This window comes from Fonsecaea pedrosoi (genome assembly GCF_000835455.1).
Source record: "Fonsecaea pedrosoi CBS 271.37 unplaced genomic scaffold supercont1.5, whole genome shotgun sequence".
Lineage (NCBI taxonomy): Eukaryota > Fungi > Ascomycota > Eurotiomycetes > Chaetothyriales > Herpotrichiellaceae > Fonsecaea > Fonsecaea pedrosoi.
In genome coordinates, this window is record NW_013550611.1 from 741,328 (window position 1) to 759,037 (window position 17,710).

The window sequence follows — 17,710 nt, forward strand, 5'->3', positions numbered from 1 at the left end:
GGGGGGGGGGTTGCTCGTGGGCCGATGGCTCAATGACGAGGGTGTTCACTTAAAACCAGAATCGGTGTCTTGCAGGCATGGCTGCATCCACTGCCATCATGTAGTCGACGGCGATGTAACCAAGATGCTCCGGGTGCTCAAAGAATGGGGAAAAGAAGTCGAGGATAAAAACAGGATGTGAAAACTCTATCTCTTATTCAGTAGCCGATGGCTACAGAGCGCTCGCTCGCTCGATCCAACACTTGCTCCCCCCAAGCTTCGTACACAAACAGCACATGAACTCTCCCCGGCCGAGTCAGCCATCATGCTCGCTGGCAGGCTTCTTCTCTATTCAGCCTTGTTGGCTTCCTCCTCTGCGGCCTGCTCCGCCTTCATCAGCCCCCAGCGACGCATGACGGCCTCTTCGGCCTCCCACCGAATCCGGTCCCGTTCCTCCTTTGTATAGCCGTCGGGGGTGTCGTCGTCGTCAGTATCGACAACGGCAAGACCCCCGGCGGCTTCCTCCTCTTCCTCCTTCTCCCAGGCGGCCTTCTCTGGCGCGCCCGCCATGCCCTCAGTCAGGAGCCATGGCTCCCGGAACACGAGCGCCTTCAGCTCCTTTATGGCGCCGATGACCGTGGCGCAGGAATGGCAGCGTTTGAGCATGCTGCCCCAGGGGTTCTCCACCGCAACGTTGCACCACTTGCGGTCCTCCTCGTTCTGGAGGTAGTCCTCGCAGAAGTTGTAATTCGCCTTCTTGCAGGCGTCGCACTTGTATTTGAAGCACATGTCGGCCTGTGATTTAGAGGTCTCTGCGTAGGTTGATGTGCTTGATTGAGTGTCTGTCGCTGGCGAGGTTGGTGAGTCTGAGAGGAATGCTGACAAGGATACCTCCACTGAGAGCAGTGAATGGGTGCCGGGTAGAGAAGTGTGATATTCGTGAGAGGAGAGACGTGAAGCTGGATCGGTAGGCTTGAAGGTTTGTTTGAATAGGTTGCGTGGGCTGATGGAGGAGGATGATGGATTCCAGGCCTTTGTCGCGCCTTGGATGATGATCTGTCTCAGTCTGTCCTTGAGAGTGATCCTGCAAATTTGAGATGAGTTGAACACTGAGATGAATGTTTTCAACACGGTGCTAGGGTTTTTGCTGTTGACAGTAGCGCTTGGCGGCATAGTGGTGCGGTAGAATCGTCCTTTAGAAGAGAACATCCTAGAGAGGAAAGCAGGGCGAGTCGCCTTGTTGTCTTCCTGCAACATGATTTGAGACATCTCGTGAGCAAGACACCTTTTGCCAGTAGTTGACCATCTCGGAGAGAACGTGAATCCAGACTGTTGGACTTCCCAGCAGATGGTTTATCGCAAGAGTGGAGCAAGGCTCGGGCATCTGAAGATACAATCTTGAAGACACAATCTGAAGGTGGTCGACTGCGAGAAGAGTGACATCGACGTTGACAGACCTTTCTGAAGAAGTCGATGCGTGTGTCCTGCCGAGAGGTCTGCCAAATGTGTTAACGACATCATCGCTTAGTCGGCGACGTGTTAACAGGTTCACTTTAGCAACAATGAATTCCCTTCGACTTGCGCAGACCTTTCACGGTCTTCTCTCCAAACCTCGCGGGAATTCGCCTCAGAAAACCGCTGAGAAATTGAACGCAACTTCAAGCTCAGAGGTACGTCTGCTCCAGTCCTTGTGTGCCTCTGGCTACATGAGACGCAACCCACGACCTCCATCGTGAACAGACAGGACATCTTTTGATCACAAACTTCTGTACAGCTCGACGGCGAATACCAGCAGATCCTCACCCCAAGCATGGCCTACCAACGACATCTCCACAATCATCCGAATGGCGAAGATTACTGTGCCGGGTGCTGGATTTGGGGTCAAGTCCACGACCACGACGATGAGAATAATTGGGAAGACGACTCAAGCTCCGACAAGACCCCAACTCAGGCCTCTTACTTGGAAGCGAGAGAACTTCAGCGCAATGTGAGTCAACCACACGAAAGGCCATCATCTGAGACATGATAGATGAGGAAGAGGAAGAGGAATAGAGACAGTGATAATGTTGATATACGGACAATTGTATATCCGGTCCCTGGGCGCCTAGACCAACCAGCTTGTGGCGTCTGTCTGCGCCACAAGCGCCACAGTCCCAACACTGAGCCTCATCTTTTGCCTGTTCCTACTTCATCATTGTCCATCTCAAGACACGATCATCCTTTATCATGGTCAACCTCATTTGGAAACACAGAGGAAGCTAACGTATCTTCTGTATCCAGGTTTCTGATCCTGTGACCCACGAATCGGCCGCAAGTGACAATACCACCATGGCCGAAATCGAGGACCACTTCACTGTCTTCGTCCGGCTCCCCTTTAATCGGGGTGACTTTGTCGATCCTCCTCCTGTGGCTTGGTCTGCAGCAAAAGAGCGAGCACTATGGGATGTCATGTCTCGTCAGTCCAAGAACAATGAAATCGACTGGAAGGCACTATCAGAGAGATTTGAGGTGACCCAAGCCTTTCTCCTCCAACAAGCGGCATGGCTCTACGAGCGACAACTGTCCCAGGTTCGGGCACAGATGCGACGAGTTGGAAACAGACAATCTGCCACGCCCTCCCCGGCTCCGGGATCAGCTTCGGCCAGCATGGTGGGTGGCCAGGCGATGAAGAGAGCTGGCAGTGGAGGGTCACGTGTTCCTTCTCGGTTGTCCACCCAACATATTGGAAGTCCTGTTGCGGGAGGAGGAGACAGTACGCCAGGAACTCCTGCTAAGAGCAGGACTTCACTGCCGTTCCGGAACACGTCTGGGCCAGTTGCAGCTGCCGGAGGTCCACAGACCAGGGTGGCTTCTGGAACATCAAGACCATTGTCGAGGCAATCTTCCAAGGATGCAGAGGCTCCGCAGTCTAGAAGAGGCAGTATCCAGCATCCATTGGCAAGATCGCCAGGTCAGACGCGCAACAATCAAGCCCAATCATCTGACTCGGAAGATGAGATGACTCAATCCCGCATTATGGCTCGACGACCAAACCCCTCGTCTATGCACCGCCGCGTTCTTTCCTACAGGAAGGAGCTTCAATCCCAAAAGGGTGCCACTAGTAATCTGGACGAGAAGGGCCTTGCACAGAATCCGCCAACCCATGACGAGGAAGACGATGAAGAAGACGAGCCATCTTTTCTCCCATTTGCCAACCCCCCAACCGAAACCAAGCCTCGGCCATCATCTTCCTCCCAACAGGATCCTGGTGCAACGTTGCGCGGCGCTTTGCAAACACAGCGACCCAGCATGCAGCGTCGCACGACATCGGAACGCATAGTCTCGTCTCCCACCATCGAGCCGCCGACTCCTGTCCAGACCCAACGAAATCCACCAACCGTCTTATCCTCGACCTCATCCCCGTCATCCCCTACCTATCCCGCTGCTGCAAACACAACCTCGACTCGACCCCCGCCTCGAACCGATGGCCAACACTCTTCTCAAGGTAATCCGACAACCCAGCCTCCTGCCATTCCGAGGCTCGGCACACCTTTATCTCCTCCTCACCGTGCGCTTCTCCACACCAACTCTCAGTCCGCATCTGCCGCAGCCTCGCCTCGCCGCCATGGCACAGGTCCAGGGTCCGATACCTCGCCTTCTATGGGATCCTCCTTTTCCGACCTGGATGATACGAGTGTTACGCAATCGGCGTTGGAAGAAGCATTGTTGAGTGGAATGGGGAATACCACGATGACGACGCATTTTGGAGGGTTTGGAGGCAGGGTCACTAGTGGAATCGGACAGGCTTTGAGGTCAAGGTATTTTGACGCAAGAGGTGGTGAAGGTCATGGTCGTGGAGGTGCAGGCGGAGCAGGAGGAGGTGGAGGAGGTGGTGGTGGTACCGCAGGTGGTAACGTGAGCGAGAGATGACAATAAGGGCGCTAAGAACTCATCGAAGCGAGTGAACTCAGAATGAAAGTTGCGTGGGAATGGAATCGGGACAAGGATGGGCTGGGAAACGGAGCTTTGCTGGCGAGAAAGAGTAATGCAAAACTCCGGCCAAACTGAACAAAGCACCAAGCATGCATGTACGGGGTGCTTGCTGGCAGGAGGATTGTCTATGTCGGAGTATGACTTGGCTTTACTCTCAACGCGATCACAACAGTGTGCTATTGTACCATGACATTACCAGGATGAGTTGCTGGGATCAAATGAGATGAGATCGGATCAGATCTCCCAACAGAACAGCGTACTTTCGAGTTTCCAGGTTAATAGTAACGCGCGAATCATGTAGATCTGATCGTATCATATGGTACCATGTTCCGATCCGGGAATAGGAAAACGTACATGAACATACGTATACGCATAGATTCAGTCTTGCTGTTGCTTGCTTTTGAGGAGAGTACAGTAGGACTCAGGGAGGAAGGAGGGCCAAAGACAGAAAGAGATAAACCGAGCTGAACCAGGCTGAGCCAAAGTCGAGCCGAGTAGAGCCGTGTAGAGCAAGAATATCTAGCGAGCTAGGTACATAACGTACTTCATTATCCTAACCTTTTTCCTGTGTGCAAGCACCGCAGCGACGCAGACGCGGGGGGATACAATATGGGGATCCCTGCCGACTCTGGTTCTGCCTCTGCCCCTGCCCCTGCCCCCTGCTCGCCCGTCTACCTGTACTGTCTACACCTCATCCCTCTTCCGCTCGGGCTTGCCGCTGCTCTTGGACTCGTGGGCGAGATTCTTGCCTACCGAGCCGGTCGTCTGCGTCCGCGTGGACCACGACGGGGTCGCCGTGACTTTGCCGCTGTGGCTGCTGCCGCTGCCGCTGCCGCTGGCACTACCGCTTCCGCTGTGCTTCGCCGAGTGGCTGGCGCTGGAGCCATCGCCGTCGTGGTGCGTAGCGTTGCCCTTGAATTTGCCGTGGTTGGGAAAGTCCTCGACGGTGGCGTTGTGGCCGTAGCCGCGGTATCCACGGACGCCGCGCTTGCGGTGCTTGTCGAGGTGCTGGAGGTGCTCGACGCCGCCCTTCATGTAGTCGACCATCTTCTCGCCCAGGGTGCGCTTGCGCAGAGCGTCGTCGACCGCCACACCCGGGTTGGCCGCGTACCAGGTCTGGTAGGCCGGGCAGGTCTGCGCGACCGTCTCGGGCACCTGCAGCGACGTGAGCTGCTCCTGGTGCTCCAGCAGCATGACCACCATGCCCGCCGACAGGTGCCACGCGATGTGGCAGTGCAGGGGCCACACGCCCGCGTTGTCCTGCGTGTACTGGATCACAATGTACGACGGGTTGTCCGGCGTCGCCTGCGCCCAGAGCATGTGCACGTCGCGCCGCTGCGGGTTCGACGGGTTCGTCACCGTGCCGTCCCAGGTGCCGAAGCCCTCGGCCAGGACTTGGAAGTCGTGCCCATGCATGTGCATCGGGTGCGGCGCCGGGGTGGTGTTGATGATGACGATCCGCACAGTGCCGTTGGTGCCCGTGTTGATCACATTGTACTGTGGTGCGAACTCCGTCTGTCCCGCAATCGCCTGCGAGAGCAGGCTGCTCGAGAGATCTCCGTCGTAGCTCACTCCGTTCATGGTCCAGTGGAAGACTCCCGAGGCGTCGGGGGCGCCAGCAATGGTGATGGTGATGGTGGTGTCTGCTTCGGCCACGGGCATGACGTACTGGGGCACCGTGCTCGCCAGAGGGTCGTTCTGGCAGTTTGAATTGATGGGAGGTTGAGCACCGGTACTTGTGGGGACGACACTGGGATCAGACCCCGTGTAGTAGATGATTCCTTGACCATTAGGTCCGTTCGTGTCTCCGCAGGGGGAGTTGAAGGCCCGCAGCCAGTAGGTACCCGGGGCCTGGTTGGCAGTAACCAGAACATCGACACGTTGACCCACACCGATGGTGACAAACTGCGTTTGGTAGGGCTGAACAGGGACAAAGTCATTGGCGATGACAGTCAGCTGGTGTCCGTCGATCGAAATGGTCTCGAACGCCGACGCGCCAGTATTGACAAACCGCAGCCGGTATGTCTTGCCGGATTCGAATTCCCATGATGCGTAGGGGACGACGGAGCAAGGGGCACCGTTGGTGACATTGGCACAAGGATATTGGCCGACACCTGCGACGAGGTTGGAGTCGGAGAACGGTCGGAAGGGTTGACCGGAGCTGCTGGGCGACATGACCAAGTTGACAATGTCCTCGTAGCTGTCATGGAACCAGTCCGATACCAGGATGGGATAGAGGTCAACATCGTAGCCAGCGTCGTTGGGACCGTGAACGACGATGGGCCCATTGACGCCCGCAGAGTACTGTGCAGAGTAATGGGCGTGCCACCAGGAAGTGCCATACTCGTCAGCACGGAATTTGTAGGTCAAATTTCCACCGGGGACGATTGGGCATTGGGAGACAGTGACGACTCCGTCGTAGTATGGAGTTCCAGGTTGGTTCAGGCCATGCCAGTGTATCGACGTGGGTTCTTCGGGACCCCAAATCTCGTTGTGAACATTGACTTCGATCCTGTACAGGTTCAGCGAAACCGCTCAGTAACAGTCATAGGCATTTTCATACCAGTCACCCCAGTTTGCTTCAATCAAAGGACCTGGATATTGGCCATTGACAACAATCATGGCTTGCTGCACTCCATCAGGGGCATATGTCCCTCGCGAGACGGTGAAGTCATAGTATCGTGTAACGCCTGGCATCAAATTCAGCCTTGTCTAAACATCAACCCCAAGAAGATCAAGCGGACCAGTATCGGGTATGTCATTCTGGGGATGTGATCCAGAAGCTGTTCGATCCCCCCACGGGCAATCACCACCCTGGAATAGAAGTGTTAGCGGAAAGATCTCGTGAAATATTTCCGGTCTCTCTCAGGCTTACTCCCATCCATTTTCCAAGAGGTCCTGGTTGACCAGCCAGAATGCCTTCAGCAAACACAGCGCCCAAAAGGGCCGAGACCAAACCTGTCCTCATTGTCGACAGAAACAAGGTCAAAGACTGGTCAAATAAGTGTGTAACCAGGAGAAAAAAATCCCGTACAACACTCGAGCCCGACGGAGTGTATTTATGTCGACTGCCACGGACTGAGCTGACCAGCAAAGCGGCGGGTCCAGACTTTGGCCTCCATTTGCAAACTCCCACGAAGCGGTAAGATCAACTAGACTTGTTGGGCTAGCCATTTCTGGATGTTACGAGCAGTCATCAAACTAGGTAACAGGCAAGCCTGTCAAAAGCACGGACGGGGTTTTTTGGGGAGAACTACTTAGGCGAGCTGCTCGTAATTGGAAAGTCGTCCAGGAGCAAGGAGAGGAGGGCCAACATGAGCTTTGCCCTGCGGCGGAGCAGAACAGTCTGAAGAGACAAGGACCCGGAGCGGCCGTCTGGCCCCTGCCCGTGCTACTGAAGTATACTGGAGTCAGGAAGAAATGCTTTTGAGATAAGCGACGGCGCGGCTTACTGCCGTGGCAGTAGCAAGCAGTGACGGAACAATGTGAGCGAGGCGGTCAGATACTGTTGGATGCCTGAACGAATGGCCCTTGTAATCCATCATAAGAGTTTGCACCTCGATCATCTCCAGGGGATGGAGAAGTCGTATGTAGGACAAGGTTAAGACTGGCCCCAGGGGTTGAAAAGCATCTGTTTGGAGAGTGACGGTCATCCGGGCTGAAATGCTTACATAGCGGGGAAACCAGAAATAGTTCGTCCTTGTTCTTTGTCTTGAGTCAATCAACTGCGTCCAAGCTCCAAGCGGCATGTCATTGTCGAGGTCTTGACTGTGACATTCCGAGCAAGGCATGTGGCTGTTTCTCACCGACAAATTCTGCTTGAGGCGAAAGGGCCTGGCTGGTGCAGTCAGCGTGGTTGATTTACCAAAGGGAATCGCGGAGTGTCTGAGACCCTGTACCGAGTATAGTTTGGACTCCGACATTTGGAGGCTGAGAATGCAAACCCTCTCAAGAAACACCCCGAACGGAATATTCGGCTTCCGATACGAGCTGAAACCTGCACTGCTGAAGCGCGGGTACTGCACCGGGCAAAGCATCTGGGCCCGTCAGCACCAATGCTGGGGTGCCAATAAGATGATGCACAAGCATGACTCCGCGCGGGGACCAGCAGAGCAGCAAATAAGCCAGGCTCTATCAGGTATGCCTCAACTGCAACAGGGGAAAAAGGCCTCGCAGGGTGGAAAAGGCGGGTCTAATTGGGAACCTAGTGGCCGTGCCTAGACAAGCGAGCTGTTGACAGCGCATGTGATAGCAGACGACAGTACTGCTTTTATATAAAAGAGCACCACGAGCGCTGTGCCAGTAACAAGCTTCTCCTTCCTCTAGTTGCCGGAGGGACTGGGGAACCACAAGAATCCGAACATGATACGTTCGCGTTGCCCTGGCTGGGCCGTGCCCCTTGAAAGTGGGAGTATAGATTGTTATCTCTGGACCGTCCTATTGGGATCCAAGCAGAGGTTTGTGACTATTGTCTGCCCGGAGTGTAGGGGTATATGTCCACCATTATCGTGGGTCACGATAATGGAGTCGTTGATAGACAAGGCTGCCACTGTTTGGTGGCGGGATTCGATACAACCAACAGCACTAGTCCACCAGTCAATCCGTCAAGTCTGATCGGAGCATCTGAATAGACTCCATTTTTGGCGGCTTTGGAAAGCAGATCGTTTAGACCCACTCTCTGGGTTGCTTGAGGACTTCCATTAGCTCCCTTTCTTTCTCATACTGAGCGTCTTCTGCATTCTCTGGATTTTCCGGAATGCCAGTGCCACACTATTCTACATGTTAGCTTCGAAATTCGACTAAGAACGTATCGAGATGGAGCTTTGCTTCAAGCTGAAACGCTGTGTTTGGGTTCGACTTACAACAGGATGCATGTATTCCCACCGGGCTGTTAGTGGCAGACTCATTAGAATGCTTTCAACGCGAGCGCCAGGGGTTCGCAGCCCAAAGCTAGTGCCCCTGTCGTTGATGAGGTTGAATTCGACGTATCTTCCTCGTCGAATTTGTTGCCATAGTTTCTGTTGGGGCAAATAGGGCATATCCTTTCTCTTTTTGACGATGGGTAGATATGAAGGTAAGAATGACTCCAGACCGCTAACGACAAATTGGAAAATCTCTTCCTGCGGGTTCCGCGAACCAGGCCGCGAACTCGCTTCGAGATCATCGAAGAAGATGCCACCAATGCCTCGCGCTTCATTTCGATGTGGAATTCTGAAATAGGAGTCGCACCACTTTTTGAACCTCGGGTAGTAATCTTTGTCGTGCTTGTCACAAGCGGCCTTGACGGTCTTGTGGAAATGTTGAGCGTCTTCTTCAAACAAATAACAAGGCGTCAAATCTGTCCCTCCACCAAACCACCAATTTTGCTGGGACGTCCCAGTTGCATTAACGGGGTCCCTGGGATCAGACGTCTCAAAGTAGCGGTAGTTCATGTGAACAGTGGGAGCCATGGGATTATGCGGGTGCAGCACGAGTGAGATTCCCGCTGCAAAGAAATTCAATTTGTCGACATCCGAAGCAACAAAGGATTGGTGATCTGAACGCATCTTCTCGATGGCAGGGCGTGATAACTCTCCGTAGACAACGCTGATATTGACTCCAGCTTTCTCGAAGACATTGCCGTCCTGGAGAACGCACGAGATGCCGCTCCCGCCGGCTGGTCTTGTCCATTCATCCCGCCTGAACTTCATACCATCCACATTCTCCAGCGCAAAGACTATCCGATTTTGATGTTCCTTAATGAGAGCCTCCATCCGCAGTCGCATCGGGGAATTGCGTGTAATTTTTTGCTTGCTCTTGGTCACCTCATCTACCTCGGCCAGATTAACAGGCTGAATAGGGGGCGAGTCGTTCGCTATAGAAGTCGCATAGGACATATTGTAGGCCAACATGCCAACAAGGAGGGTCCCGAGGGACAACGGGAGGAACAGCCATCTCTGTCTGCGATGACTTCGAAGCGGTAGCGACTGTACAGCTGCGGGAGAACTCGTAGAGTAACGAATTTGGACCTGAGAAAGATTGACAGAGGACCGGGGTCCTATTTTGAGTAGCGAACTGTGAGAAGCTCGCACAGAGCTCCAAGCAGACCTGGAAACACTCATGGTCAATTGTTTACTGAGCTGCTCTAAGACGGCATCAATGAAAAAGAATGTAGGTCGACAGATCGAGAAGATGCAGGTTTATTGCAAGACTAATAGTTTCATTGAATATGTGTTGCCACAGGACCACCGGGAGAATCAAATATTCGTACCCGCCGTCAGGTCATTGAAGCTGTAGCATTACGGCTACTCAACTTTTTTACACGAGACGAAGCTGGAGAAACGCGCTTCGAGTTCTCCACCGTCACATGACAAGGCTCTTGCTTACCACCCAATCCAGCCGTGGTCGACTGACAGAGGCGTCGTGGCAATATCGTTGGGTTTTCTGTGATTCATCTTGTCTCACCCGAAAATCTCTCTCTCGGAGCCGGTAACTCAAAGCATTCGGACCAAGTCCCGGGTACTAAAGAGGCACAAGTCTGGCCAGAGATGGGCGCTATTGATGCAAGCAAATTCTCGAACAAAGTGGTCACAAAGAGGTCGATGCGACCCGGTACTCGGTAAGTGTGATCATTCTCTCCTTGTGCTGTTCTTAGAACGAAGATATGACGTGACTCACTCGCTCATCTTTGATTAAGATCTAGCCTCGTGGCCAAACTCGGAGGCTGGTGAGGAAAGTCATTAATCAGGCTGAGGCGCATCCCGTGATCGAGAACAACGAAGTCATTTTGGTGGGTTCGAAGCTTGCTTAGATAACGCGGGGCAGTCATTCGCTCAGGTGTGGCCAGGCACTCGCACTCATTCTGCCCTGCGGGTGACTCCCTGCCTCCCTGACTCCTCGTCCCACATTTGTCTTCAGGCTGCGCAGCACGGGGTCCTTGCCTACTCGTAACCAACTAGTTGGCCTATCACCGCCCCCTCCCAGTGCTGCCTGCCACACCTGGCACCTTCAAACAACTTCATCCTTATCCCTCACTCACTCACTCACCGACCAACCCTTCTTGTCTTCATCTACACTTTACACCCACCAACGCTCAAACATTTCCTCTGAGACTGCGACACCCTCAGACTTCATCTATACTCACCTGTACCACTCGAGCATCACCACACCTTCACCATGCGTTCCAAGTTTAAGGACGAGCATCCTTTCGAGAAGCGCAAGGCAGAAGCCGAACGCATTCGTCAGAAGTACGCCGACCGCATCCCGGTATGTTCAGTCTTGTCCTTCAGATGCCAGTCTCTGAGCCTCTTTTGACTGACAACATCGTCCACAGGTTATCTGCGAAAAGGTCGAGAAATCTGACATCGCTACCATCGACAAGAAGAAGTACCTCGTCCCCGCAGATCTGACCGTCGGCCAATTCGTCTATGTTATTCGCAAGCGCATCAAGCTCAGCCCAGAGAAGGCCATTTTTATTTTCGTCGACGAAGTCCTCCCACCCACTCATGCCCTCATGAGCAGCATCTACGACGAGCACAAGGATGAGGATGGTTTCCTATACATCACGTACGTCCTGACTAAACGCGGCGCAGAGCCTCATATCATGACGTTGCTGACAAATATCCAGATACTCTGGCGAAAACACCTTCGGCGACTTGTGAAACTCCCCGCCCTCGAGACCGACGACGCGAAAGTCATGTATTGACATGTCGCTACCGGAGTCACAAAGTGTATTGATTTGACTGATGGACATCATCTGAGGTACACCCTGGCGTTTGGACACTTGATTCAAGCCTGCAGAAGAGAGACTACACAACGGGGAAATTACCAGAGACACAGAGGTGTGATTCAACCGTGGACGGCAAGCAGGAACGAGAGACGCGAACTGTTTGCGACAAACGGGGAGGTTTTGAAGGCCCTTTATTGATTTGTATTCATGCTTGGTCACTGAACAATTCAAGTATCTTTTCCTCCCCGTTCCGTCACGATGTGATCATTTCGCGAGTCTGTACTCGGTACTTTGCAACGTAGCAAGAGAGGGTTCAGGATGCGCTTCTGCCCCTAGTGTTGAACGAGATCTGTAACTCACTGGGCCATCGTCAAACTGTCAAGCACTTTGTAGACGAGCACCAATCGTAACAAACCAGCCCTTGCCTTGATGACAACTTTCCCGTTCAGAAGCCGCCACTTTCCCTGCCCTTCTGTCGCATTCAGGCTGCGCTCGCGTCACTCGTTCTCAGCCTAGAGATCACAATTGCAGCGATATCACGTGCGCGTGAAAGGCGCTTCAGGATGGATTTCCAGTCCTCAACATCTCTCCAACCACCAATATCACCACCACCACGCAGTCATGTTATGCCACTCCTCATCTCGCCAGGTGTCTTCGGATTTTCTCAAGGTTTCTCTCGACGCAAACATTCGGATGCCACCATGAGAATGCTGTATTCCTTGATCACCAGTTAGAATCGACACCATTGGCAAAGTGTCTATCCCCCGATGCCTTGAAAAGAACTTCATTCGACGCGAGCCTTGGTCTCTCGCCCTGCGATAGCAACGCAACCTCTATCATGGCTCTTTGATAGGAAGGCATCGAAACCGGAACAAACTCGACAGCTTCCTCACTTCAGAAGCCCCCTGGGTGGTTGGATGGCCGGTTAAAAGGAGCACGATCCTTTCTCACTGTACTCGCGACTGTCCATTGACGTGATAACATAGTGTCGAACCTCTATGACAAATAAGACTCAGTCAGCGTCAACCCCAGCGTTCGTCCTCTTTTCATGACTTCGGTCAGCTTCATTGGACTTGCTGAGCAGTGTTGCACCTCCGTCTTACATGGTGGCCCTGATGAGGCTGCCTGCTCGAACATTCCGCCCAGGATGGTAAGGTAAGTCAGGGCGTGAGCTCAGATATGCAAAAATCAGACTCCCTATACCTGCCCGCTTGGAACTTGTTGCTTGATATTGCTTGTAGTCTCAGTCTGATCAACGAGCAAACGAGTTACTGTTGCTGCACTGCGTCTGGGTCCGAGTTTATCCAGAAGTTGCCCATTGTACGTGCGCATCGCAAACCATTGACCGTGTGAAGCAGGCTCAGGTTGACCAAGGTACAATGATAAGCATACGCCAGGAAGCAGCAAAGTGCTCGAAACCTGATATGCTAATGGCACCCGGGAAGCGACTTACTCGGACTTCAATGCCGCCATCCCGCCTCATTCGTCCAGCCCTGGGCCTTCGTTCTCAAATCACAACGTGGAGTGGCGAAGAAATCAATACAACCTTGTCGATCTGCATGGAGTATACTGTCTGGTTTATGTCGTGCCTTGACATATGGAGTATCTCACTGCCCAGGCCTCAACATCCAAAAACCCAATGCACTCTGATAAAGCACATCACCGATCATCAACGGCATTTGAGGAACTATCAAGTGGAGGGGCCGCCTGCCTACGAGTAGGTACTTCACCATCTGCATCGGTCGATTGAGCCGTGGGTCCACAAGCCCCTGAAAAGGGATATCTCACGATATGAGCGACCACGCTAGGTCTACAGAAGGCCCAGTGAGCTGCAAGGCTTACAAACATCATGACTCCGACAGCGATCAGGCTTCTTGAGGACTAACACGCCACGTTGCGGATTGTATCGAAGTCCCCTGTCGCTTTGCAGATACGCAACAAGCAGGGCAAGAGAGAGACTTCAACCCGATGCGCGTTGATTAGTCCTCACGCCTACGAGTAGAGATGCTCACGCACCACACCCACCTACCCACTTACTTGTCCAGGCAGGACTCGGACGTCGACCTTGGGCCTGTCTATATCCAGCTGTTTGTTATTACGAGCGGACGACGAGTTGATCCTTTCCGACCGTGCGTCACCGCGTACCGGCCCGACCGTCGGAGGTGGATGGGTCCCCTGGCCCCTGGAGGGATAGGAGTAGGAGCTTCCACAAGTCCATGTACATCCCGCTAAGTCTGACACAGTATCATTCATGCCATCAATGAAGGTCGACGCGCATGCACCATGAGGTTTCTGAAGTGTAGTAGGAGCATTTAGCATGAATGACCAACCACCCCCGTGCACCTTTTTTTTTTTGTGTGGCAAACTTAGCTGCTGTGCGCGTTTCGCTCTCACACTCACACTCTCGCTTGCAAGGCTCCAGAGAGATCAGGCTCCAGCCTGGCTTTTGTTCTTGGTTTTGAGGAGCTAGGGAGCCCCTACTTGTGCACATGCGGAAAACCCGAGCTCCGCAAAGCTTTGCTTACAAGCACTCGTACCGTGTACTTGTACCTACTTGTCCGTTACCAAAACTGGGAAGCATGGAGCATGGGACTATGGATCACGAAATAGAATGGAATAGAATAGAACTGCAACCCGTCAATCCGTCAGTCAGTCAGTCAGTCAATGCTGGATGATTTCAGAAGGGGAAAAAGATGCCAATGGCCTTGACCATGACCATCCCCACGCCCACGCCCACGGATCATCCGCACATTTTCCCGCCGTCTCGTACCGAGCACCAAGTACTCGTGGAGGAATCTCGATTACAAGTCTCAAGAACCCGTGAAAGTACCAGTGTACCTCGTAACTGCATACGAAAACTCCACAAAGTCAAAAGATGCGACGACGCGGCCCGACTTTGCAGAGGTCCATCCGGGTTACGACCACCGAATACCGTCTTCGGTTAAGCCCAAGGTGGCCATGCAGCCACGCAGCTGCATATGTCCCCAAGGGCCATGGTCCCTGGCCCGTGAGGAGCTATTCGCTATGCGCGACGCTTGTCCATGTCAGGCTTGTCCAAGTCACGAAAGAGGACGACAACGCTTGATTCGCTGATTTGTTTCTTGGGTCGCTGGCCCGTGTCCAGCGTCCAGGGGGGGATGAGATTCGCTGCCGTCGCTGGCGGCTCCAAGGAATGAAACATTAAACAAACCGCTCTCGAAAAGGCGGTTCGAGGAGCAGATATTACTCGTTAGAGGGAATTCGCAGATCCCTAGATCCTAGATCCTAGGAGTTTTGTCAGACAGACAAAAGTCATGCCACCGCCGACACCAGCCCAGTACCAGCCAGTTGTGCCAGCGCTGATCGGTTCACGGCAAAGGGACCAGCATGGTCCATGCACCCTGGAGCCATGGATCATGGCACGCCTGAAGCGGATGCTTGGATACTTCCTTCGTATGGGCGCTTATTCGCTTACAAGTAGTCTGTCCCTGACATGTTTTCATCAAACTCCTGTCGAAAATCCTCTCCATCCACTACTCCTGAAGCACCAAATCAATGAATGACCTTCGCGGTCCGTGCTTTCGGCGTTCCGAGTGTTTTGTCGCTACTCGTATGTCACCTTATGTCTCGCGTCGAGAGTGACACACGCTATGACGTTAGTATTAATCCGACTAGGAGACTAATCACCTGTATTATTTCCTGTTGCCCGGGGTCGAGCTCTGATAGGGCAAGTTGAGTGTTTCTATCGCATGTGGGCAAGCCTTCAACATAAACAACAGCGAACTTTTGCAATATTAGAATTAGTTTAAGTCGGCAGATCAGCACTGCATGGCACTTACATGTCTTGTACAAACATAGCGTATGGGGCAAACCGGCAAAGTCGGCCACTACAAGGCTGTGGTTTATAAGCCTTGTGAGCATGACGGCTGGTGATGGCGGTTTGGATGGTATTAGCTCTGACGGCACCAACGGGTTTTCTGATCGTGACGTCGGTGTTCCCAATCTATTCCAGCCTAGGGGCTCTGACCCACGAGTACATGCATCGTCAGGGGGGGGGGGGGGGGTGAGAGTGCTCTTTGATACTTACCGAGTACACAATACTCACTGGATACCATCAGTCTTCCCTGTGGCGAATGCCAAATACCAGATTTTCACCGACATGGATGCTGACCGGGTAAGATCCAACCACGATGACCTTCGCAGCTTGTAGCCATATCGGGCGAAGGGCTTCTGGCTTGAATGTCGTTGCCAGTTGAGAATGTTAAGAGGTGCTCCACACTGCCGGTCGACAGCTGGCCATCTCCAGGTTGTGCACTCTTGTCCTTCTCCAATGATAGTCTTGGTATCTCTGCAAGTGTGCAGAATGACACGTCCTCCGGCTTTTATCACCCGATACGCAGCCCGAGATCGGGGGTCGTTGATGACAAACAACAAAGAAGAACCAGAAGCAATGGAGCCCAAAGATCGTGCTCGTTGGTCTTTTCTGGGAGGGCGATATGCACAAAGACTGATTAACTCTCACGGGGCCTCTCGGTAATTTTTGCTGTTGTCTCTGGTCAAATTTCATCTCCTCAATACTTGCCAGGTGAGGCTAGGAAGGAGTGGTAATCGATTATGAGCTCGCTGATCGGGAACTCTCGAGCGTCCTGGGAGATGTATTGGACGGTCGAATGAGGTGAGTTCTGAGGTAATGGCCAACCAGCGGGTGACAACTTTGGGAGGTTAGTCAGGGTCGGGACAAAACGACAAATACGAGCTCTTGGTCGAGAGTTAAACGCAAGCTCAATATCCAGCCAAGTCATGGATAGCAGCCGTGCGGGCTGTACGCAGTAGTCAGCATGAAAAGGTGCATGGGAAATCGGGCTGGCAGGGATCAAAGACGAAGCCGAAAGGAAACGCGGCTTTTCTTTAATGATATTATGACTAGCATTTTCCCCCGCAGGCAGCGCATTTGAGTAGGGCACAGGCAGGCAGGATTCCCCCATCTCTTATCCATTGCTGTTGAGACTTCCAAGGTTGTTTCCTATGACCCTGCATGCCCTGGTACCTTTTGTACTGTTAGTATGAGGAGCCCCGTCTGACAAAGGACCTAACCCGACGTTTGTTTCTCATCTTTCAAAGCCGGGTCACTCCTCCACTTTTTGATGGGCATTTGCTGTCGTGTGGTTGGTCATCAGCATGCATCTCTCGGCATCGTACAAGGTTTTGTGTTTTAATTTTGGGTGATCAAGTGCGCCGGGGGAGGGGTGGAGAGAGGATAGCAGGAAACAGTTAGGTACTCAACCGAGTAGGTTATAGGTAAGGTACGGGGGGGGAGTGGAGGGATGGGAAGATGGGAAGAAGGGTAGATGGGTTTTGAGGTGGCTCGCTTACACTGTGTCGCATGGAAGCTAGCAAAACTATGGCCAAACCCTTGCCAAACCAAATCTACCGAGTAGGTACATAACCTGCAAGTACACTAGGCAACTACCCTATACATAACAGGTAGAAAGGCAACCAGTTAAAGCCTGGTCAAAGACATGGGGTTGCCGTGACCCTAGGCGCCTTTAGGAGTATGCCTTCTTACCTACTCAGGTATCTCCGGAGATACTTCTCAGGGATGGAGGTGGCCCAGGCGGCCCGGTAAACTTAGGGGTATTAGCTGTAGGTGGTGCAAGCCTGGGGCCAGGTGGCACTGTTACTTAAGTGCCTACTAGGTAGTTACCTACTTGTACCTAGTAGGAGCTAGAGTGGCAATCACTTAGCCTTTTCCCCCTCTTTTCTCTCAAGTCTCATCCTTTACCTGCCCCGAGTCTGAATCCCTGGCGCCCTGCCTCGGAGTCAACAACTCAGCGAGACTTGACAACCTGACGTGATGGGCCTCTGGCTCTGGTGTGTGCATGACCATCAGCATCATCTTTCTCACCCCTTCACCCCTTCATCCCTTCACGCTGTTTTCTTATTCCACCTTCGCCTTCACCAACTACTACTAAGATACTTCTCCTCGTATAGCAACGGAGCAGCTACTCGCATATCTCCTCATCCTATACCCGCTACTCCTGCTGGGTTCCCACTCGCCGGCTTCTTTTAATG

The 17,710-nt window shown here is 53.0% G+C and overlaps 5 protein-coding genes across 5 annotated transcripts; 2 read left to right on the forward strand and 3 right to left on the reverse strand.

The window, feature by feature from the left end:
* Positions 1 to 327: 327 nt before the first annotated feature.
* Z517_07743 (uncharacterized protein) lies at positions 328 to 1,248 on the reverse strand (the record flags this gene model as incomplete). Its single annotated transcript, XM_013426264.1, has 1 exon — positions 328 to 1,248. The coding sequence occupies one exon, from the start codon at positions 1,246 to 1,248 to the stop codon at positions 328 to 330; it is 921 nt and encodes a 306-aa protein (XP_013281718.1).
* Positions 1,249 to 1,541: 293 nt separating this feature from the next.
* On the forward strand, positions 1,542 to 3,888 carry Z517_07744 (uncharacterized protein; the record flags this gene model as incomplete). Its single annotated transcript, XM_013426265.1, has 3 exons — positions 1,542 to 1,649; positions 1,754 to 1,966; positions 2,260 to 3,888. The coding sequence occupies 3 exons, from the start codon at positions 1,542 to 1,544 to the stop codon at positions 3,886 to 3,888; spliced, it is 1,950 nt and encodes a 649-aa protein (XP_013281719.1).
* Positions 3,889 to 4,635: 747 nt separating this feature from the next.
* Positions 4,636 to 6,919, reverse strand: Z517_07745 (uncharacterized protein; the record flags this gene model as incomplete). The annotated part of the gene is made up of 4 exons (XM_013426266.1): positions 4,636 to 6,463; positions 6,515 to 6,641; positions 6,696 to 6,765; positions 6,827 to 6,919. The coding sequence occupies 4 exons, from the start codon at positions 6,917 to 6,919 to the stop codon at positions 4,636 to 4,638; spliced, it is 2,118 nt and encodes a 705-aa protein (XP_013281720.1).
* Positions 6,920 to 8,616: 1,697 nt separating this feature from the next.
* Z517_07746 (uncharacterized protein) lies at positions 8,617 to 9,827 on the reverse strand (the record flags this gene model as incomplete). The annotated part of the gene is made up of 2 exons (XM_013426267.1): positions 8,617 to 8,721; positions 8,814 to 9,827. 2 exons carry the CDS (start codon positions 9,825 to 9,827, stop codon positions 8,617 to 8,619), a joined length of 1,119 nt encoding a protein of 372 aa, XP_013281721.1.
* A 1,279-nt stretch (positions 9,828 to 11,106) lies between these two features.
* On the forward strand, positions 11,107 to 11,591 carry Z517_07747 (uncharacterized protein; the record flags this gene model as incomplete). Its single annotated transcript, XM_013426268.1, has 3 exons — positions 11,107 to 11,196; positions 11,264 to 11,496; positions 11,558 to 11,591. The coding sequence occupies 3 exons, from the start codon at positions 11,107 to 11,109 to the stop codon at positions 11,589 to 11,591; spliced, it is 357 nt and encodes a 118-aa protein (XP_013281722.1).
* Positions 11,592 to 17,710: the final 6,119 nt, after the last annotated feature.